The sequence below is a fragment of the Alosa alosa genome, chromosome 9, assembly GCF_017589495.1.
Source record: "Alosa alosa isolate M-15738 ecotype Scorff River chromosome 9, AALO_Geno_1.1, whole genome shotgun sequence".
NCBI classification, from domain to species: domain Eukaryota; kingdom Metazoa; phylum Chordata; class Actinopteri; order Clupeiformes; family Clupeidae; genus Alosa; species Alosa alosa.
This window is the reverse complement of record NC_063197.1, coordinates 18,325,441-18,349,215: the sequence shown is the minus strand read 5'-3', so window position 1 is coordinate 18,349,215 and position 23,775 is coordinate 18,325,441. Positions and strand designations below refer to the sequence as shown.

Here is a 23,775-nt window from a genome sequence, read left to right as displayed (position 1 = left end):
GGCGTTGTTCCTAAAATGACAAATTTGACATATAATTTCTTATACCCACCTCTCCACTCTAAATTGTGCCCATCCAAAATACAGCCAAAATACCCAAAAGCTACTCAGCTATCACTTGCTCTAAGTTATCAAGTCAAATTGTCCATTACAGACACAGAACCAATCATTAAGTAAGAAGTTATGTTCACTTTGCCAGTTTAAAACAATGCACAGATCCTGGTAAGTAGGTTTTAGTTTTAGTGTAAACCATGAAAAACTCTAGCAGATTGTTTTAAAGATTGTTTAAAAGTAAGCAGCAATGACCACACGTTGATGCAAGTGTTAGCGTTCTGATTTGAAAGTCCTTTTGCTTTCTGTATATTTTCATTTCCATGTAACTCTACATGGACACCAGAATTAAGGTCTCATTTTGGTTAATGCCAGTTAATGCAGGGCTACCAAAATATTCTTTACCATGTAATGTCACACTTCATATCCTGTCCATCAAACATCTTTTATTATCTGACTCCTCCTCCCAGCCCAGTCATCTCAACCACTATGGTGTTCACAGGAAGTCTTTCAAAAGACACAGCAAAGTACACACTGCTTCATCAAGAAAGATGGATTATATTCATAAAATTGTTCTTCTTTTGTTAATCACAGGTAGATTTTCAAATCGCGCAAATATCTAAGACTGCCTATAATGCTTTTAGATGCCAGAATTCATGTCTTCCCCAGGTGAAAGACTGGACATAATCTGAGTATCATTTCATTGCTCTCTCTCTCTTTCTTTCTTTCTTTCTTTCTTTCTTTCTTTCTTTTCTTTCTTTCTCTCTCTCCTTTCACAGCAAAACACATGCAGAGGATGAAGCATTACGCCTGAACCCAGAGTTTGTAACGCTCCCATCTGGCTCTTCAGTCTGTCTTACTTGTAATTTCCACAAACTCAATGGTTCCAAAGTCAAAGTTAACTGGATGTTTAACAATATTAATGACACATCTGACCTTGAAAAGCTGCCAGTGTCCCAAAATGAGGAAGACTACTTTCATCAGACAGATGGGGAATACTGGTCCAGTCTGACAGTGCAAAACACACATCTGAATGACAGCAGATGGTACTTTTGTGAAGCCATAATCGATATTCCTAAACTTCAGAAAATCTTGAGCAATGGGAGTCAAGTAATTATAGGTAAGTAACTTACCAGCAAAATCTACAAAAGAGGACTTGAAGTATTTCATTTCACAATACCTGCTAAATAATTACATCAAATGAGGTTTAATGATGAGCCTTAATAAATACAGGCTACCTCTCCTCCAACATCATTCGCATAATTGATTTTGCAGAAAACTTGTAATTTTGTAGTCTTATAATAGTAGAATTCAAAATAGAAATATTACATTCCAAGCTACGTTTTCAGATTATGTTCCACCCATTTTCTCACTTATGTTTCACCCAACAACTTATCTACCTCAGCCTATCGTTTGTTTCCCTCAGTCAGTAGTTTGATCAATGTTTGACATTATTTGATTTCCTTGATGCACAATAATCTCTCATTTGTTGCAGGCGCAGGTGAGTATTTCAAGCCTCCAGGTCTCGGCTGCAAGCAGAGTTGGAACTGCCACTTCATCATCTTCATCATAGGAACATTCTCCTATTTTTATGATATGTTCATTATGTTGCCAAGGCTGGGGGGTGTAGGCTATGCCGTGGTGACCTATGCAGTCTTTAGTCCATGTCAGACTACATTTAAACACGCAAATGTGTATACTGTGGACGCAACACATTTGAAACGCGATACGAAAACGATCATATGGACGACACCATTTCCACTTCAAATATTCGTATGTAGACTGACTCAATGTGGACATAGTATGCTAGTGTTGCAGTATAGTCAGACATGGGCAGTATTTTAATTATATGTATTTTAAATACGTATTTAATTACTTTAGCGTATTTTATAATTTGTATTTTGCAGGATTGGAACAAATCTAATGTATAGCAGCCTACTTCCCTTTACCACTAAAATGATCTCTAACATGACCTGTCACATAGGCTAAACATTGTCTATGTCCATGACAATGACTGATATGTAGCCTAGGCTACAAATAAAGTTTATCAAAAAAATAAAGGTCCAATATTTGATCTGATAAGGTATCATTTTAAATTGCTGATTTTTAAAAATTATTTTTAACCACAAGCTCTGCGACCCACCCAGAACGGTTCCGCGACACACTTTTGGGTCCCGACCCACCAGTTAAGAAACACTGTGCTATGTTACAGTTGATTCCACTGTTGCGAAGTTTGCTTCTTGTCAGTTCAATCATCAATATGGGATGCTGTTTACATTTTTGTTTACCAGATCTTCTTCATAGGAGCACCCATGTACAGAATTAATAGCCCTCTGCCAGCCAATCAGAAAATAGTATTTCTTGTCTCTTGGGGAAACGTTTTCAATAATATGCCTTGTAGTTTCTTTTTAAGAAGTTGGTATAACATGATTATTGTGTGGATATTTTTGTATTTTCAAACGACTAATTACTTGTATTTTAATTTTTCACATCAGTATTTTGTATTTTATTTTGTTACATTTTATGAGCCAGTATTTGTAGTTTGTAACAAAATATTTTTTGATGTATTTGTGCCCACCTCCTCTGGCAGTAGTAGGCCTACACTAACTGTTTTTGTTTTGTTGGACCATGGTGCTGTAGGCTAATTATTATTTACCGTAGCCGTATATAGGCTCTGGATAAAGGCTGTGCGCCGAAATGTCATTAATAAATATATATCAAATGATCAGAGTGTGCGGCTACTCTGCTTTTAAATTGTAGTGTTGCAGTAGACTGTTTTTGATTTGTTGGACCGTGGTGCTGTAGTTATTATTTACCGCTAGATGGCACGCTAGGCATGATACAGGAAAATGAAATGATCAGAGTGTGCGGCTACTCTGCTTTTAAATTGATAACGTCCTGGGCAGCACTTTGAGAGCAGAGGCAGAGGAAGCCTGCATCTAATAATAGGTAGGCTACGTCCAATCTATTAAAATTAGTATTGGAGTATTAAAATTTCGTCTATTTGTGCATGCGCCTTTCTAATCAGATCTATGAATTCTGATTCAACATGAGCGGACGCCTATCACAGGTGAGCGAAAGCCCCCCCAAAGCTATTTTAAAATTCCCTCCCATTCCCTTAGATGAATGCTTCAAGATAAGTGGGCAAATCCATGGGAAAAATTACGTTAGAAAACAACTACACACCTGCAGATTTCGTCACGTGATTCCAGACGCTTAGCCCTCCCTCCTTCCCTCCTTCAGTCAGTCAGTCAGGTGTGGTAACGTAACTTACAGTCAACAACATCGGTCAGTATGGAGAAACGTTTAAAAGGTCGCTTGAAGTTGGTTGCAAACTGGTGACATTATCTAAACTTCACGGAGTACTTCACTTTGTCAAGAAAGGTAAGTACATTTAGTCAATGTCATGGTTGCTATAAATATAGCGACCGACAACGTAACTTGGCTCTGTGGATGACAACCCATTGGTTAGTCTAGGTTAAAGACAACGTAAGTTAACGTATACTTAACGAGCTAAAGTTGCCAAACAAGCTAACGTTAACGTTCAGATGACGAGTTAAAAATGGCAACAAACAACCTAGGAATGTGTAACATTGATCAATGTTGATTCGAATTGTTCACCTTAGTTTTTGGTAACATTAGAAACGTTGGGATTTGCTTAATTATAGTCTACTTAAACGTCGTAAAATATAACACGTCTACCTTAACTTTCGTTTTAGCTATGGTGGCTAATAATTGAAGCTGGTTTATGTTACGTTATTCGTTCAAATGTGTTTACTACAACGACAACGTAAATCTGTAGTTTGTGTAACGTTGACGTTAGTGTATCAGTGTTGTCCTTGCACATTCTGCCAAAGAGAAGCAACTCGCTGTCCCCAATTTGGCTAGAACTCTAGTCGGGTCAGTGATAAATCTTTGTGGTCGGTAACGCTAACGTTACTGCTAATAAGATTACTGTGTTATCTTACACCTTAGCCTAGTTAGCCTTGCTAATAACTTGTTTGTGATTCAGTCATTTTGGCTTTGAGTTAGAAGGTGGCAAACTAGGTCAAGGTAATGTTAGTAAATTGGCGCACGTAACGTACATTTTCTCCATTCATATAGGAGGACGAAAAAAATAGTAGCCTCTGTTTCAGCGGTGTCTAGCATACACTGGTTCATTAACGTTAATTAAATGCATTGAGACACACTGAAATTGGTGCATAACGGATGACTAATAAGTTGCGTTACTAGAGAAAGTGCTCCTCCCTGTACTTCACATGTTTCTCAAGTTATTCATGTTTTCTTTTGTCTTTATACCCTCAGCCACTCATGTTATGACTTGCCTTTTACCATGAGAGTACACACCCTCACACTACACATTTTACCTCATTTCAACCACATACAGGCTTAGCACTACCACACACATTATTTTCACAGAAGTCATGTGCCCATCATGGCTATCTGAGCACACAAACCCAAAACCTTTTCCTGTGTAGGGTGTGTTTCCACCACCAAGTCTAATAACAATAGTGGATAATGACACAAGGGATGTCAGAGGTGAGCAGCCTCCTGCTACCAACTTCCTGCCCAAGCCCACTGTTGAACAGCTTAGTGTAGTTCTCTTGCTTCATCCATTGGTTGATCATTTACAGGAAAAACTCTCACAGTGTTCTACTTTAGGCTATGTCCTTCAGTGAGCATTCTTTAAAAATCAGACCAGCTCCATTCTTTTGTTTGCATCTGTGAAGTGGAGTTTTCTGTCGGCTGCCTTTTTTGCGATAGGCTTATGGTCATTCTGTTGTCATAAGTTAATGCCTAGAAAATAATGTCTAAAGTAGGCCCTATAGGTGTAGGGGTCCTCGATCAGGATGGAACAGGGAGAGATCAGAGGTAGCAAGATTACTAATTTGTGTTTTCAGTGTGTTGCAACTTGATCCACCTTTAAGTCCAGGTTTGAGTGTGTTTGTTTTGTTTTTTGTTTTTATTTTGTACAGACATAGCACATTATTGTTGGCTGTATAAATTTGCAGGTGTACATTTTGGTTATCTTACTATTGGTGAGGACTGTGTATTTTTTGTTCTTTCTATTGTTTCTTAACATTTTCCTATTGATGTATTTAACCACAATCTTTTACCCCTGCTTAACATTGCTGAACATTTTCACCACAAAACAGGCACCATACATATTCCGGATTACCTAATCATAGCACTTCCATGTTTTTACATGATACTGCCACCTTTTCTCGAACTTCCCATAAGCTCAGGGGGGTATTCCAAGTACGTGGTTTAGAGACAAACCTGGGTAGGTTAACTCAGAGTAAGGGGTAAACCTCCTAATAGAAAAGCTGTATGGCTTCATTCTCCTAACAAAACAATGCCATATGGTTCTTGTTGTAGGAGGTTTACACTTACTCTGAGTTAACTTACCCAGGTTTGTCACCTACATTAGGTAAACATTATACTTGGAATACCCCCCAGGTTACCTGACAGCTCTCCTGTGCTCAGCAAAATGGCTTATATTCATTTGTGTGGCCATGTTTACATACTATAACAATGCCATGTTTTAGGTGCAAGATCTGCCCTAAGCATGAAACAGGTGCGTCTTAGTACCTGTCTTAGTACCTCAGCTCCTCAGTCTATTCCCCAAATATCCAGGTTTCTCATCATACCATTTTAATTCTGCTATGCCCCTCAGTGACTGATGTGGTACCTGTTGCTAAAATATATTTGACCACTCTGCTAATGTACTCTTTAACAGTGATAAATAAAATACATATTGCTTATGAAATGGCACTCTTTGTGTCAAGCTATTGTTAAAGTCTCTGATTATTGTAGCTTGTGTAATAGCCTTGGCCTAAATGATTAACATAATGAGTCTTCATTCAGGTGACCTGAACTGTAGGAGGTTCGATGCTGTGTTTCCTTTGACATGCATGGCAACATTGATAAATAAGGGTGGTTTTTCTTGCAAGTTCATGTTCAGTAATTTGTTAGACCTTTCCCTATTTTACTTTCAAGCTGGTCTTGCTGGCTGTACAGGTACTTGAGCAGGACTCTGTACGATTGAATGAGGGCACTCTGTTTAAAATTATGCATTGTGGTGTGTAATCATTCAACCATTTCTCACCCACAAGGGATATTAATACATCACTGATAGGGTTGGGCACCGAAACACGGTTCTAATATGGCACCGGTGCCGACGCAAACGGTAGTAACTGCATCGAATAACAACGTGGATTTCGGTGCCTCATTTCGGTGCTTAAATAGCGTTTTTTTTTGTTTTTTTTTATACGAGGCATCACTGCATGTCATGCGCCATCTCTAACGTCTTGCTCTGATAGGAACACATTCAGATACAGTTAGCTAACATAAACACTGGATGTATAAACCAGAGGGGTGCACCACACACAAGTAGACAGTGTTTGACAGCTTTGCGTGAGCCCAGGTAGCTTACTTTTAAAGCGATATTGCGAGCTCCTGTCAAAATCTAGTAGTGGACCTAACAGCAAAAGGCTATGAAACAACATCAACAGTAGCCTATATGTTACACAATATCCTTGCTAATGTGCTAACTGGCATTTATTTGAAATGTTATCAGCAAAGTTGTAAGGTGAAAACTTTATTTCACGATTGTGTTATAAACAACATGATGGCATGATATTAATCTTTCATGTGCATGAGGCCCATATAGCATCACAATGAATATGAAGATCATGTTAAAAGTTAGCTGGCAAAAACATAAATATGAAGGTTACATACCTGATGTCATTGAGCTGTCAAAGAGGCTCTGAAACCATCTCCAGTAGCCCTACGTTATCGCCTAATTAAACTCAGCTGACTGGTTTTAGCGCATAGTTGCTGTTAAAATGCCTACTAGGCTAGCGCTGGGAATCTAAACACTTCAACACCGACATGTAGCCTAACATGTTAAAAACTATTGCGTGTTATGGGTTAAGACATGAAATTTCTTGAAGCATTTGGGAACACACTGAATTAACTGGAAAGTAGAGTCCCTGTTAGATTATCTTGCTTGCAAATGCCGTTGTCCATGACCTGGCAGTTCTATGGCAAGCGGTTTTAACATACCTTATGGCAAACCGCCTACACTGGGTAAACTTGAAAGCAGAGCTTACCATTGTGTGTGCATGCGTGGCAAGCTGTTTTAACATTTAAATGTATTATTTGTAGGAGCAATGAGATATTGATAGTAAATATAACAGTTCAATTTCATGTTCAAATTTGTCTTATCAATAAAAAAAGCAATTCATGCTTTAGACTATTTTAATTTAAAACATTTTAAAAACAAAGTACCGGTTCAGGCACCGTTTCGGCACCGGCACCGTTTTAAAAGTATCGATTTAGCACCGGTATCGGATAAAACCCAAACGATACCCAACCCTAATCACTGATGATGTATTTTACAGTGCATGCTGCTGTACTTTCGTTTTCCATGGACCTGCTCAGGTTTCTTGTCTGACTTTTAGTGAAGTTGCTTTTCAATGTGTGTGCAAGCGGCTGTGATAGAGTGTGATAGAGATAGAGAGTTAGTTATTGGAGTTGAGTGAGTAACTTGGTAAGCTGTGTATTTCTGTCCTGAGTTATTAGACAGTGTTGATTGTGACAGCTGACCGTTTATTTGTTCCATGCCATGGGCCATTTGTGCATAACAACAGCATTAGTCCTCCTCCCTTTGGGTGAATGACATGACATCACTCCATGTATTATGTTGGTCTTGTGTTTTGAAGAGCAATCTGCTCTGCCAGTCATTTCACACAACAGAGCACTGGCATGACGCGTGTTGTAAAGAAGCATGAAAGGCTGGAATTGAAATGAAACTTGTGTACGTATGTTCCTTGTGTGGGCCTATTGTGTATATGTTCCTTGTGGGTGCCTATTAGGGCTGCAAGATTTGGAGAAAATATCTACTTGTGATTTTCTTTGGACAGACATTGCTATATTTGATTTGCGATATCATTTTTGTCAAAGTCACATTTCACTTGAAGTTTGGTGAGCATGCCTAATGCATGAGAAACACAAGAAAAGCACTGATGAGAATTTGCACTCCTGTTTGGTTAGATTCACTGTCTGTACCACATGGAGGATAGCATGAATAAAAATAATAGATAGTGATAAGACCATTGAGTTCAGTTGCGAGCAGCACAATTACATGCAGCCTTTACAATTAGCTAATTAGTTCAAATTGTGATTCCAATTAAAAGTTGTTTACTTTTGCTACCCATTTGCCTATAAATACATTTAATGTAGGCCAACTGATTGAACATATCAAGAGGTCATGTTTGGGAATACACATGTTTAAAGATATGTTTACCATTTGAAGAATATCTATCAGTATGATATGACTGACACAATATGACTGTCTTTTCTTTGACTCTTTTTGTCCCCTTTTATTCTGTCTTTCCTGCCTTCCTTCCTGTCTTACTTCCTTCTTTCTGTCCCTCCCTCTGTCCATCTATCCCTCCCTCCCTTCCTCTCTTCATCTCCTCCCTTTTGTTTTGAACAATGTTCTTGCCAAGCATTGGCAGTAAAAACATGAAATAATAGGATGTTGTAGTGGCGTGTAACTTTGTGCCTCAGGTGCAAGCTATGCCCGGCATTCCCATCCTTCTCCAGAGTTGCAGACAGCAACGGGTTGGAGCTTGTCTTTGGCGCGAGTCTGAACCTGAGGTGGGGGGGGGGGTCTGAGGAGTTGGAGTTGAGCATTGGAACTGCTCCACGTGCAGGTGAAAAGTCATCTGTTAACAAGGACTTATGCTCACCTCTGTCTCAAACACAGAATCTAAGACTCCAAACATTCCACTTTGTGGTTTCTTTTCTTTCTCTTGGTGTTTTTTTTTTTTTTCTGTTTTTTTTCCCCATAGGTTGGAATATTTGTGAGAAAGTTGGCCTATATCCTATATGTAAATAGGCTACTTCTAAAGTAGATTATTGTTTGTGGTAGTGTATGTGTGTGTGCAGTAATCCCCATTCCATTGCCTTCCAAAGAACCAAATGGAAGATGTCGTTATTCTGTCCTCTAACAAAAACCACAGCTTTTGTCTCAGGTTGGTCTTGGCTGAACGGTGTTGACAGTGAAGAGTACCTCATACCGCATGTGTAAATGCCACAGTTTCCATTTGTTAGCTTTGATACCAGTGTTCAATTTCAGAGTCTCATCCATTTTTGTCTTTCTTTAGGTCCAAATGACAGCCCTCACATGAGCTCTTCTGGATAGAAAACCTTCATTAACCTTATTGCTGGGAGGTCTCTGCACCATCGCCGCAATGGTTCAGCGCTGCACTCACGAGCCAATCAGCCGTACCAATTCACACTGGAGCCTTATCCCAACCTAGCTGTGGATGCTAACAAGACTAAACCATCAGAACTAGACTGTGTGGGAGTCGTGTGGATCGTTGGACGTGCAAGTTGTCTTCCCTCTGTGCTGAAGCTGATCGCGCACAGGACTAAATGTGGGGCTGAGAGCCATGCCTTTTCTTCCTCTGCTGGCTTTACTGTGTGCACCTCTTCTCACCATTGCACATGGTCAGCCCACCACTGACACCCTTGTGCCTCGGAAGAGCATCCTCCACCAGGGTAAGGGGTGGCCCCTTTAGATTGATTTGGCATTTTTGACTATGTTTTCATATTCTCACTTCTGAAGTGCTATGGAAATGAGATTAAAAGCTGATTGGGTTTATGAATTGGTTCTTCAGATGCACATGCCAAGTTGTTCCAAGAGGCTGGCGTGTGGAACTACACAACCATGCTGCTGAGGGAAGACCTGGGCCTGCTGATGCTTGGGGCCAGGGAAGCCATCTACGCCCTCAACATTAGCGACATCTCTGAGATGAAATCTGCTGTATGATTCTCCCTTCACTCTTATGTTTTACAAACTAGGGACTTGCATTGAAGCTTTCTTGCAGTGTTCTTTGAATAAATGACAGTACAGAACAGTGCATTTGTAGAAATTGGTAGTATTTCTTCTTTCAAATTCAGATTTGATTTGTTTTTTAAGTCCAATTTTGATTCGATCGATTGTCGGTCAAGTAGGCGGGATATAACTACATCAGTATGTCATCCATAGTGATTTGCTTATTGTGTTTTTTTTTTTTTTTTTAATCGGGCGGTGCATTGTCTACCTGCCAGTCTTGCTTGGGCTCTTACTTTAAACAAATCTGTTTGTTTGTGGGTGCACCCAATTGTGGTAGTGATGGGGCTGAGGGAATGTAGCAGTAGCCCAATATGCCTGCCCTTGTGCCTCTGTGAATATTCTTTTCGTTACTGCAGGTACATTGGGGTGTTCCAGAGGATAAACAGAAAGAGTGCACCTACAAGGGAAAGAATGCTGATGTAAGTTTACTTTCTGCTCTCCCTGGATCACTGCAAACAAAGAATCCCAAAAAATCATGTCTTCATGCATCTGCACGAGCCATTATTTATGTCTTTGGTCCTTGTCTTCGCTAAACTTGGCAATGCACAGAGAAATTGCAAGGGCATGTTGGTTGTTCCAGGTGTGCTTATTTGGAGTTCAGGTCAATTAACTGTGCCGAAATCAACCAACTCCAGCCAAATTTCACTCTGCAGCCCACAGATTTGAGTAGATCAACTGGAGTCAGTATTTCAACACAAGCTTGACGTGTGCATCCTTTTACAGATTGAGTGTCGAAACTATATCCGGACTCTTCATAAAATCAACACCACCAGTATGTATGTGTGTGGGACCAATGCCTTCAGCCCCACTTGTGACTACCTGGTAAGAAAGAACAGGTTTTGGCTGATCTCAACATCAGGGTTGTATTAAGACTGAACTGGTACTTCTTTTACACTGTGTGTGTTTGTGTTGACAGACATTTGCTGATGGACAGCTGAAACTAAGGGACATGCCTGAAGAGGGGAAAGGGAAGTGTCCTTTCGATCCCTTCCAGAGATACTCCTCCCTTATGGTCGGTACGTGCTTCCTCATGTTCTCTGCCTTTTTGGCACATAGTGCTGAAACGCCCATTGCAAGGAGGTGAAGAAGAGATCTGTATTGTTGATCTGGGTTTATTGCACAGGTGTGAAAAGTAAAAAAAAAAAAAAAAAAAGTATGGAATTACAAATCACTGCTCTCTCGAAATCTGGAAAGTGTGGCTCAGTCATATGTACACAGAAATGCAGATAGTGTGCAAAGCTCAAGGGTTAAAATTCAAACAAAATAGGGCTGGGACATGGCGTCTCACATGTCGATGGCGTCGGCGCTTAAAAAAAAATACGTTGACGCAAAAAAAATATGGCGTCGATTCGTCAAGCATAACGTGTGCTGCTAAATATTTTTAATTTTACACCTTCAGTGTTTTCCATACGTTGACTAATCTGTGGCTGGGCACCACAAAATCAAAACCGGCCACCACACATTGATGTTCTATATTGTAGGCCTACTATTTAAATTAAAGAGAAGATAAAATAATTTCATTGAGCTGCACTTTTTACTCATACTCACAGCCTTTCCTCGCCCCGCCCTCTCTCTCTTGTAACGAGCCCGCTGCTCCTCCTCTGCATGTGCATTTAACAAAATATTCACGGTTGTTGAAGGATTGTTGTTGCCACATAGAAGCACTGTATAGAACACAGTGGTCTACATTGCTATTAAATCCGCTTAGCATCGTGACCATGCTGCGCAAATTTGCAGCATTAAAACTGCTGCATTAAAGTTAAAGTAAACTCTGCTAAGGTCTTATCACAACATAGTTTAGTCTCCTCAATGTACTAAGTTAAGTTACAGTATGCAATCAAGCTCAAAGCTAACGTTAGAATACTGTTTGGGTGTCAAGTTTAGCATGCTTACTTGCAGCTGCTTATTCGTTACTCATGCAGGGCTCATTTTATTGACTCTGAATGTTTGCAAAATCCCGATGTAAATGGAAAAGTGTTTTCCAAGACTCAAAAGTGCTTGTCCAAAGGAGAAGTACGAACCGTTATTTGAACTAACTACGTTATGAATTGCATCCACACATCAGCAGCCTTTTAACTGTGTTAATGTTAATTGCAAGGATTCCCACTCGAACGTCTTAAAATGACGTTAGACATATTAGACATACACTAGCCTACTGAACTTTGCATCTTTGCACTAGTATAGTCTTTTATTTTGGAATCTTAAGAGCAATAAACCTATTGCAATGTTAAAGAATTCATGTTTTTTTCATTCAGATGTGTAAATAAACATGTATAAGTTGCTATTAGTGAATTAATGGGGAGAGAATCAAATCGAATCGGACTGAAAAAAAAGAAGAAGAAAAAATGAATCGTTAGATTAATCGATGCATCGAAAAAATAATCGCTAGATTAATTGTTAAAAATAATCGTTTATCCCAGCCCTAAAACAAAAATACATTTGTTTACAAAACTGCAAAATGTACTTAAACTCGTATTTGAAGAACAGATAATCAATTTACTAAGTATTGTTTGTTGTCTCATGTTGTGCTCATATGTCCAAATATGTTCTCCTTTCTTTATTTCCTCCTCTCTTTCTCTCTCTCTCTCTTTCTCTCTCTCTCTTTCTCTCTCTCTCTCTCGGTCTCTTTCTCTCGCTCTCTCTGTGTTTCTGTCTCTCTCTGTCTGTCTCTCTCTGTATCTGTCTTTCTCTCTATCTGTCTGTCTCTCTCTCTCTCTCTGTTATTTATTTTCATCATGCCATGTTGTCCTTCAGGTAATGACCTTTACTCTGCCACTTCAATCAACTTCCTGGGCTCTGAGCCAGTGGTGCTGCGCAGCTCCCAGACAACACTCCGCACCGAGTTCAAAAGCTCCTGGCTCAACGGTGAGCCTCTTTTTTTACTTTCATTACTTCGGCCGTCCATGAATACACAACACAAGTCTATTCAATGTTTAAAACACTTGCATATTCTGTTTTGTCTTTTTATTTTAAAACACTATTATAGAGCCTATATTTACAACATTATATTGCAGTGAACTTATCTCACTTTTTATGTAGTTTAGAATGGTACACCAACAGCAGGCAAAGTATGCAGCCTTTTTGTTGCAATGTTTGTCATGGCATAGCTACACTGAAAGTATTTGACCAGGAAGAGGTAGGAATTATTCAGCTTCCCACACGGTAGCTTTAATTAGTCACCAATTTAACTATTGAGCTCTAAACCCTATGGAGTAAACAGTCTCCTACTGAGGGTGGAATGCCTGGCATGTCTCTCCCCTGCAATAAATTAACACTGTGGTCGGTAGCCTCAGAAATGTTCTGCAGTGTGGCTTCCACAAACAGGCCAGCTCTGTTGCACTAGTCTACATGAATATACTTGCCCATGATGTATGTCATGCAGTGTACCGTGGTCCAAAGAATGCCATCTAATGTATGTGTCCCTGGAAAAGAACACAGGGGTATCTCAGGTATGCTAACAGCTCCTGTTACCTGGAGCCCTTTTCAGTAGCATGCAGTGAATACACCCCCCATTTCCCCTCCAGAACCCAACTTTGTGTACATGGACCTGATCCCTGAGAGTGAAGACAGCACAGATGGGGATGACGATAAGGTCTACCTGTTCTTTAGCGAGAACGCCGTGGAGTACGACTTCTACAACAAGCTCATGGTGTCTCGAGTGGCCCGAGTCTGCAAGGTAAGCTCACTGGAGCACATCTTTTGATGTTGTGTTTGTTGTGTTTTTATATATCTCTCTTGTGTAATATACATAGATTTGTACAAAGTTTCAAGTGTGATTGTATTTTGTCATGCCACATGTTGGAAATGTACGTAGCAGTGGGCGACAGTCTTAGCCTGGCTAACACCAGACCAGGCCGCTTTTCGAATATGAATTGAGATTGAGAATGGTTCTGGGGACATTTCATTCACTTCCAATTTCCAAAGGGGTTGTAACCAGCAGTGAAATTAAAATGAAATTTGTTACATTGAATTCTTACTATTGAATTCTTTGCTAACAACTTTATCTGGGTTCACCAGACATCAGTCTGAATATAATCAGTAAAGCTGGACTATCTGTGTTTGTACTCGGTCTGCAGGAGGACATGGGCGGCCAGCGAACGCTGCAAAGGAAGTGGACGTCCTTCCTGAAGGCGCGTCTGGACTGCTCTGTGCCTGAACCCAGCCTGCCCTACATCGTCCAGGACGTCTTCCTGCTCAGCGGAGAAAACTGGGAGTCTGGCGTCTTTTACGCAGTCTTCACCCCCCAGTCGTGAGTGTCACCAGCATTCCGACCTCCACACACGCCACTGTGAAAATAAGAGGCCTCAGAGCAATTTGGAGATGTCTGTGTTGTTGTTGTTTGTCACTTTTGCGGCACACTGGTAGAGCTGTATTTTGTCGCTCTTTGTTACCGGGGGGGTTGTAGCTTTGCAGCTTTGCAGCTTTGCAGCCACAAAGAGTAGCTTAGATCATGCACACAGCGTGCCTTGTAATTACTACAGTAATGTTGCGAGTCTGGGTTTTGTGTTTCTTTGATGCAGCGAATCATCTGACCTGTCTGCTGTGTGCGCGTACAGCATCTCGGCCATCAAAAAGGTGTTCTCCACGGGCAAATACAAGACCCCGGTGTCTGTCGAGACGTCCCACATTAAGTGGGTGATGTTCAGCGGGGACGTGCCCTCCCCCCGGCCAGGCGCGGTGAGTGCCCTGTAATTCCCCCTTGGCCTCTTAAGAAGGCTGTCAGCCTGTGTTACTTCACAGTTGTAATCTTGCTCGTGAGCATTTTGCCGGTAAAATCCTTGGCGAAATCCCCGCCGACCTCCTTTAGTTTCTTCATGTTTTAGTGCCCTAAGCAAAATCCCACCCCCCTGTCCAACTTCCCCACCCACCAGAATATGAAATCTCACCTTCATCTCTTTGTTCCTTGTCATCATCTTTATCATGTTTGAGAATGCTTCAGACAACTACTTTATCCTTCTAAACATTAAACTTCAGACATTCGAACTTCTAAACCACAGTGAAGTGAAGTGTTTTATTATACTCATTACCACCAAGCCAGTTCTTCTTGTTCTCTCTATACCACCCATGCACTAGCAGTCAAGGCTATTGTCTGTCACCTATACCACAAAAAATCGACGAGGAGATTGAATTCCTCAGAAGCATTATTGCAAGTCACAACATTGATTGTCTCTCTATGCAGTACAGTAGCTCCATCTGTTGAACAGATTCATTAGTGTGATGTTGTGAAGCTTTGTCAAGCATCTGCATTTTCAAAGACTCTCACTTCCTTCCCTAAATGTCCCTCCTTCATTGTAATCATGCATTACCCTTTCCCCTCAGTGCATAAATGATGCAGCCAGAAGCCAGGGCATGACCCGCTCACTGGACCTGCCGGACAAGACGCTGCAGTTCATCCGGGACCGGCCGCTGATGGACGACGCTGTGCGGCCCCTGACCGGGACCCCTCTGCTGCTAAAGAGAGGGGCAGCTTTCACCCGCATCGTGGTAGACAACGTGGTCGCACTGGACGGCCAAACGCACCCTGTGATGTTTATCGGCACTGGTATGTTTCTCTGACTGAGTCTCCGTTTGAGCATCAGGCTCAGTGTATGCTCAAGCAGCATTAACAAATCAGCATTCCGGAACATTGTAATTATGTCACTCAAGCATGGTGACGAGGAGTATTTGAAGTGTGTTTGTGTCTTGGAAAGATCCCTAGTTAAGCCTCATTGATGCTGCCCTGCCTAGTAGTATTTATATTTTTAGTTAAAGTTGCCAGTCAGAATAAGAAGGTTGAAGAAATCCCACTTCTTTTAAAAAGACTCTTCACTTGTCTGATGATTGGCGAGCTTGTCGTTAAGAGCCTTCCCTCTCTCCTCCCCCCAGAGAATGGCTTTGTTCAGAAAGCTGTGAACTACGACGGGGAGATGCATATCATTGAGGAGGTGCAGCTGTTTGAGACGTCAAAAGCCATTAGGGTCCTCCGTCTGTCGTTGAGTACGGTAAGAGACGGGATGCAACCCATCAAACAGAAAATCCACAAACACAACCATATTACAAGGTGCCTTCAATAAGCACAACTTTTCACAGGAGTACCGCAGCAGCAGTCATCACACGTGCACACTGCACATACATAAACAAATTTACATGCTTCAAAAACTACAAGTCCTGCCCATGAAAAGGTTCTGGTGGCACTCTTTACGCATGATGGATCTTACACACATGCCCGTGCCACTTCCCTGCCCCTCTGGATATCTCTCCAGTTTCACTGTAGCCTCTGTTTTGTCTGTGACCAGAAGGCAGTACATTTACATTTATGCTTTACATTTTACATTTATAGCCACTCTCTATGGCACTTTTAGTGCCTCATTTTAACGCAACTGCATTTTAACGCAAACTAAGTGTTGCATTTGAGTACAGAGGTCAAAGACAGCCCTGACCTGGTGGTAAGATTTGGGTATAATCTCCTAATTATTTCTTTAGGGAAGTCGTGGTTGGTGGAGTTACTCTCAATGCAAAATCTATAAGCTGCTAAAGCCTTTGTGACCAAACTGTGTGAGTGTGTGTGTGTCAGGGTAAACTACTGCTAATTTTCTAACTAAAGCTCACAGTGCCATGGTTAGGGGCTTCTGGTTCCTAGTTCATAGGCTCCAAGTCAACTCAGGTGAAATTTAGTTTGAGTAGGTATACAATTGTTCTCTCATTCATCTGTAATACAATAAGTATTCTTGAATTTCCCCTGGGGATCAATAAAGTATCTATCTATCTGTCTCTCTGTCTCTCGAAAGTCAAGTTTTTATTTCAATGCAGTTTAGCTCAGTTTAGGAGCATGACACAAGAAGAGATTTATCTAAATAAAATCTTTAGAATCGAACATAGTGTTTTTCATATTATTTCAGAGGAATTTTGGTGCGCAAATGCAAGCCTCATGGGAAAGATTACCTTTTCTTGATCATCAGTCCAAAACATACCAGTCAAAAAGCCTTGTCAATGTTTAAGTTTTAATTTGATACGTATTGTAAATTAGGCTACACTACAAATAGACGTTTGATGTCTCATTATAGGTCCTGTTTTTGTGCAGTCTGTAATACTTCAGAAATACAATGTCAGTAATTCGTCATCAATATTTTTCCTCTGTGTCATGTGATGAATGCCCACGTGCATGTTTGTTGTGGTCAGGGCCAGCTGTATGCGGGCACGGAGTCCGGTGCTGTGCAGATGCCCCTGAGTGATTGCGGCCGCTACATCTCCTGTCTGGACTGCGTGCTGGCCAGAGACCCCTACTGCGCCTGGAGCCTCACAACTTCCCTCTGCTCCACCCTGCTCCGCTCACCAGACACAGACGACAGGTATCCTGCCCTCTCTCTATGCCCACATGAACAGACAGTTCTTTCTTCTGTTCCCATTCCCAGAGTACACCGGAACTCATTACATATGTGCTACTATGTTTAATCCCATGCAAGGTCCCCTCTTTGGTCACATGAATTCACGTCTGAATTGACTAGCTTTAGTGAGTTCACTGTCTAGTAACAGAAATGCTGCAGAAATTGACCTGCTTCTCTTCATTTTCCAGGAATTTGATTCAGAGCCTGAAAGAGGGAGATGCGTCCTCTTGTCCAAAGTCAGGTAGGTTCAATTTCTGATGAATGAATGGCTGATATTCTAAAACTGATAGTTCCGGTCCTTGATTGTGATTGACTGAAAAGCAGGCAAATCCTCAGCTATGAACTGATTAATGTGGAATGTCCAGTAGTGATCACTGCAAAAACTGCTCATTCAACACTGGTAATAGATGCTCAAGATATAGTTATGTCTTTAGGACACCCATCTGACTGCAGCACATTTAAGAAGTATGCAGGAAAGTTTGTAAGAAACTTTTGTATTGTTATTTGGTATTTGTTATGTGGTAGCAAATGATGTTGACTATCAAAGAAATAGACCTAATGTAGGAATGCACACAGATATTGCGCTCCGGCCAATCCAAACTTTTCTCATCTGTTGTTCCTCGTTGGTGGAACACACTGCCAGTTCCTACAAGGGCAGGGTCATCCCTCTCCATTTTCAAAAACTCTTGAAGACCCACCCCCTAACTCATTGAATGCCAAGGCTGCACAGAAAGTAGCCTACTGGTGCTGAAAAGGTGAATAGATTGTAGAATAGCCAAAGAAGATGTAGCATTGTTATAAAACCTTTAAAATCTCCAAACAATCACAAGTAGGACAGTTCATCCATTGCAACTGGATTGATGAAAGGTCACGTACACCTGTAGGCTACATTGTATTTGGGAAAAGCAAAAGGTATCAGCATAATGTTTGTTTGTTTGTTTGTTTATTTATTTATTTATTTTTATTTATTTATTTATTTATTTATTTGTTTGTTTATAAACAAAAACATCTGTCAGTGCCATGCCGTTTTCAACAGCTATCAAAAACAAAGGTCATTTTTGGATGGATGGATTTTTTTGTGAATGTTTCTTCTTCTACATAAGATTTTAGTCATCTTTAGTTCATGTGATACTTTATTGTCAATGCACAAATTAAGTAACAGTAGTCTGAAACAAAATGCTGTTTTACATCTAACCAGTAGTGCAAATAACTGACATGTCCAAATGGGCCTTGATGAAATGCGTCGCTAGACTGTTCATACACATTTTAACGGGCCAAAGTTGAAGAGCTGTCGTCCGTTATTGTTCGTGCAAATATAGGCTGATTCATGTTCCCTTGCATTGTGTAACTGAGGTCCATGGCGAGTCTGGCTTTCACCAGACCAAGCTCAATCTTTTAAGAAATCAAAAAATAAATAGCGGGCAGATCAGGCTGGGTTCACCCAGCCTAGTCCATAGGCACCCGATATTTTTTAATTTTCCAATTGAGATATCCACGCTCTGGCTATTTTAAATGCAAAAATGCATCAGGGAGTTATGACAAAACTGTAACTAACAAACTAGATCCTAATAGAAAGCTGTTAGCTTCCCTAAGCTACAGTTAGGCCTATTTACAACATAAATTGTCAATAGGCTATGCTGGCGACACAAATAAAATCTCCTTTGGAAACCAATGGCGTACACCTTACAGTATCAAGCGGACTTAAATTGCCATATCGTGGCAAAGTTGTAATAAAATTCACGCAGCTCCATGAGTCAAGGAAAGCGTGAATTAAGTAGCCACTTCTAAATGGGACCCACTACACAGTAGCTTAAAGGAGAATTCCGGTGTGATATTGACCTAAAGTGTGTTGAAACATGATACCGAGTGTGAACGTATGTCTGATAGCCCATCTCGGCTTGTCCCCTGCACTCCAAAATCTGGGCTAGTTAGCCGATGCTACCAACAGCTTTTTTTCAATGGTGGTGCTTCGCATCGGGCTAGCCATGCAAATAAATCACTGTTTTACACCATTTACGAGGCTCAATGTATCTCCACACTTCATTGGTAGACTTCGAGGGCCCTGACATTTAAAAGCGAGACATTGAGAACTTTGAAAAAGCACTGGTAGTTTACTTACAAGGCGATTTATGCAGACAGTATCTTCCACGAAGTTTAGCGTTTGCAGCCATCTTGAATTTAGTCGCGATAAATTCGGCGACGCAGTAAGAATGAACAGGTATGATAAAGGGATCAGATTCAAAAAATAATTCAGTGGAAATGCATGGATTTCAGCTTCTTCCAGTAGCAGCAACTGGAATCCATGCGTTTCCACTGAATTAATTTTGGAATTGGAAATGAAGGTGTCTGTTTGGAAACTTCACACACACACGTGCTTTTTAATTTCACAGACTACAACTACCAAGCTGGAATCAAAGCACATCGATTCCCCTCACACCCTGCACGCACTTAAAACAAAATAAACAGGCGTCTCAGTCTCACGCATGTATAGGCAAAACTGTATCAGACCCGGTTAGCGTTGGTAAATCTTCCATTGCACAGAATGATTTTTGTAGCACGTGCAACAAATGACAGTCGAAAGATACAATTACAGTGCTGCTATCAATTTGCTTGGTATAACCGCATTTATAGTTTTCTACAAATGCAATCAATCAAATTGGCCTCCATCACTCAACCAACGCTAACGGTAACATTACCTAGGTCCTTATTGATATTATAAGATTAACGTACCTGCAGTAAAAACCAAGCATGTCCGATAAACATCCTCAGATTTATTTCGGCTTCAAGAAGAAATGGGAATTACATTTCATGTGAACATCGTCCTATCCTTATTAGATGTTCTCTGCGGTAAACTACAGTCCTTGTAAGAAGCGTCCATTGTTTTTCCAACCCACTCCGATGCGCCATCTAGTGGACAAACGACTACTTATCGCCAATACTGGAAATGCAGCCATGATGATAAATTTATTTTTGGCTTTCTTTTAATCCTACTGAATTTGTAATTATGTATCTGGCCGTTCTAATACCGATAGTATGTGGGTGCCTGTGTGTGTGTGCATGTGTATATGTGTGCACCGCCATCTACAGGCCAATGAGTGTACAGTCACTAAATGTACACATAACCTAATTTTTTTTAGACCCCCCCCCCCCTCCATGGATGAAATTCTACGAAACTTGGCATACCCCCAGAGAATGCCTGGTCAATCATACACATAAAATTTGGTGCAGTTCTGAACATCTTAACTGAAGATTGGGGCGATTAAAGCAGAATAATATTGCATTTTCATTTTTTACCGGGGGGGTGCAAATCACAAATGTGATTATGGTGTGATTATGGGCCAGGTTGATGTGGGCCCTTGAGACCAACATACCATAAAAGATTCTTCATCCTCAGTGCCACGGTTCAGGAAGTTATTTAGGAAAAACTGTTTTTTTGCGGTTCGGGGGGCCCAGCACGGGGGGAGTGGTCCCCGGGGACGAAACGGTGCACCGGTGTTTCGGTGTCCTGGGTATCGTTGACCAAAAATTCAGGAAGTAGATGACGGGGGGACGGGGAGGGGGGGGGGTGTAGGCAGTCTTTATATGACCGCTTCGCTAGCGGCGGTCATAATAATTATGTAGGAAGTTTAAAACCCAGAATTGACCAAAAGTGCACCAAATTCAACACAAATGACTCAATACACTTGGAGGAGGCCTGCGTCCTTTCTTTTACAGATATTTTAGAATTTGGATATCGTTTCAGTATCGAGTATCAAGATATTTATGGCAGGTATTGTATCGAAGTCATAATTTTGGTATCGTGACAACACTATGCCAGAGCCACTTCTAGATGTCGAGGATCGGAGGGTCTACCACCAACAAGTGACAGTGTTTCCCATACATTGACTAATCTGTGGCGGTGCGCCATTATGTTTAATTTAATTTATTTTAAATTAAATTAAATATAAGATCAAATCCTTGCATTGCCATTGAGCTGCGCTATTTACGCACGCAGCCTTTCCTTACCCCGCCCCGCTCTCTCTCGTAGCCTGCTGCCGCTCCTCTGCATGTGCATTTAACAAAATATTCACTATTGTTGAAGGATTGTTGTTGCCACATAAAAGCATTGCATAGAAGACATCTGGCTAAATTGCTATTAAATCCGCTTAGCATCGTGACCATGCTGCGCAAATTTGTTCAAAACTGCTGCATTGAAGTGAACTCTGCTAAGGTCTTATCACAACATAGTAGGCTACATTGAAGAGACTAAACTAAGTTAAGTTATGCAATCAAGCAGTATCTCAAAGCTAACGTTAGAATACTGTTTGGATGTCGAATTTAGCATGCGTAGCCTACTTACAGCTGCTTGTCGAAGGGCTCATTTTATTGACTGACACTGAATGTTTACAAAATCCCGACGTAAATGGAAAAGTGTTTTCCAAAATTCAAAAGTGCTTGTCCCAAGGAAAAGTACAACCTTTATTATTTTAACTATGTAGAAAACGTTATGAATTGCATCCACACATCAGCAGCCTTTTAACTGTGTTACTCACGAACGTCTTATGTGAGGCACTCAATTAGACCTATACACTACCAAGACTATCTTAATAGATGCAGTTCTGCATTAGGCTTATTCCCGCTATCTAAGTAGGATATATTCTGAGTTGAAGGTTATCTGTGCAATTTGTTATTGTGATGAAATGCATTAAACACCACGAGTGACTCACTATGTTAGCAATAAAAATATGGTTGTGTTTTGAATAGAATTTCCGAGTTTATTACATGTTAACTGTAATCCTGTTCCCATTAAATACGTTAATAAATTATAGTATGGCTAATGCTCAAACATGTATTTAGAGAACACTTTTATTTGGTTTTAGTGATTTACTTTTGAAATCAACCCAATTTAGGGAAAAATAAGTAAAAAGAATCGCTATTTTATGTTAAAATGCTGATTATGCGGCTTAGAACTCAGAATTGAGCTTGGTAAACAAAATATTCAGAATCGGCACCCTCAAATTAGGTAAGAATGGTGGTTTACCAACTTTTCCTCAAATTTGCCGTCAGAAGTTCGCTTATGTGAAGCTGCTCTCCCTCTAATGAAAAAATCGTTACATTTCTTTTTGCGGTGCCTTTACTTTATAAAACTCCACCAGGAATTTATAGTAACAGTTTTAGAAAACCTACGGCCTCTCGGGGATTATTGCTTAATTGCACCTTAATTTCATGGATTGAATCATCATTTAAATCACTATATATTAGGCAGGTCTTCACTATGAACTTTTTTTTTTTAAATCACATTTTTAGCTTTTGCGTGTGGTCAAATGTTCGAATAAAACTTATGTACTGAAATTGTCCTTTTATGTATTTCTGTCTGTAGCCCCTATGAGGGCCAGAGCTGTACATGTGTCCCCCGGGAACAACATCCAACTGGACTGCCAGGTGGACTTAAACCTAGCCCAAGTGAACTGGCACTTCAACGGGCAGCTACTTCAGACGTCTGCGAAGCACTACCTCTACAGCCAGGGCCTTCTCATCTTCAGTGTCTCCGCCAGCGACATGGGGGAGTACACTTGCCAAGCCACCGAGCATGTGGGCGTGCACGAGTACCCTCAGGTAATGGCCGCCTATAAACTGCTGCCCCCTCAGACAGTGACTTCTCAGCCTGGCGAGGAGAATCTGGGCGATCCTGAGCCGGAACCAAGCGTTACTGAACCCACTGTCAGCCAGATCACGGCACCCAAAAACACCCCGTCAGTCGGCAAAGGCGAAGTAACTCCAGATCGGCCCCAACCCAATGCAAAAGTTGGCCAGATTACAGGACTGCAGGTGGCGGTGGTGGTGCTCACCTTGATACTGGTGGCTGTGGTCGGGGCGGTCATGTACTACAGAAAGCGGCTAATACGACATCAATCGGCAGGTGGTACCACCAGCAACGGTGCTGCCTACCAGCCGGCCTCCCAAGGCAAGACGGACGATCCTAGAACTGATCAGAACTTCAACAATTCCACTACTGTGACTTTCAGTGGGAAAGGCACCAGTAACGGCCCTGTTATAGCAATATCCAGGATTGAAGGGGAATCAGAGATTTGATGCTGAATTCAGACAATCCAGAGATGTACAACTACACTTAGTTTTATAAAATCCCAGGGAAATTTGAGTCATGCTACACAAACCATTTCAGTTCACTTATTTAATAAATCAAGGTAAGTGAGATGGATCTGTATGTACATGTGTAATTACATTTTGTACCATTAGCAGGACATTTTTTTATTTTTTTTTTGTATAATATTTTTTGTTGAGCCTCAAAATGTAGGCTCTGTAGCATATGTATAATGTTGTATTTCAGCTGCTGAAATTAAACCCTGGGCCCAGTACTCTCATTGCCAAACTTGCACTTTGTATAAAGGGCCGAGACATACACACATCTTTCTGGAAATTCTACTACAGTCAAATTAACCAAAAATAAATTGC

The 23,775-nt window shown here is 40.9% G+C and overlaps 1 protein-coding gene across 2 annotated transcripts; it reads left to right on the top strand.

Annotated features, from left to right (window-relative positions):
* The first annotated feature begins 3,279 nt into the window (after positions 1-3,279).
* si:ch211-129c21.1 (uncharacterized protein LOC563087 homolog) lies at positions 3,280-23,678 on the top strand. 2 transcript variants are annotated; one of them, XM_048253482.1, is made up of 15 exons: positions 3,280-3,432; positions 9,225-9,621; positions 9,741-9,886; positions 10,315-10,377; positions 10,682-10,780; positions 10,875-10,974; positions 12,713-12,823; positions 13,483-13,634; positions 14,035-14,207; positions 14,479-14,635; positions 15,278-15,500; positions 15,824-15,939; positions 17,117-17,286; positions 17,511-17,563; positions 22,682-23,678. In XM_048253482.1, exons 2-15 carry the CDS (start codon positions 9,513-9,515, stop codon positions 23,392-23,394), a joined length of 2,385 nt encoding a protein of 794 aa, XP_048109439.1. In that variant the 5' UTR covers positions 3,280-3,432; positions 9,225-9,512; the 3' UTR covers positions 23,395-23,678. The 2 variants fall into 2 exon arrangements, with proteins under 2 accessions (XP_048109439.1, XP_048109440.1); XM_048253483.1 differs by lacking the exon at positions 3,280-3,432 and adding an exon at positions 8,989-9,092.
* Positions 23,679-23,775: the final 97 nt, after the last annotated feature.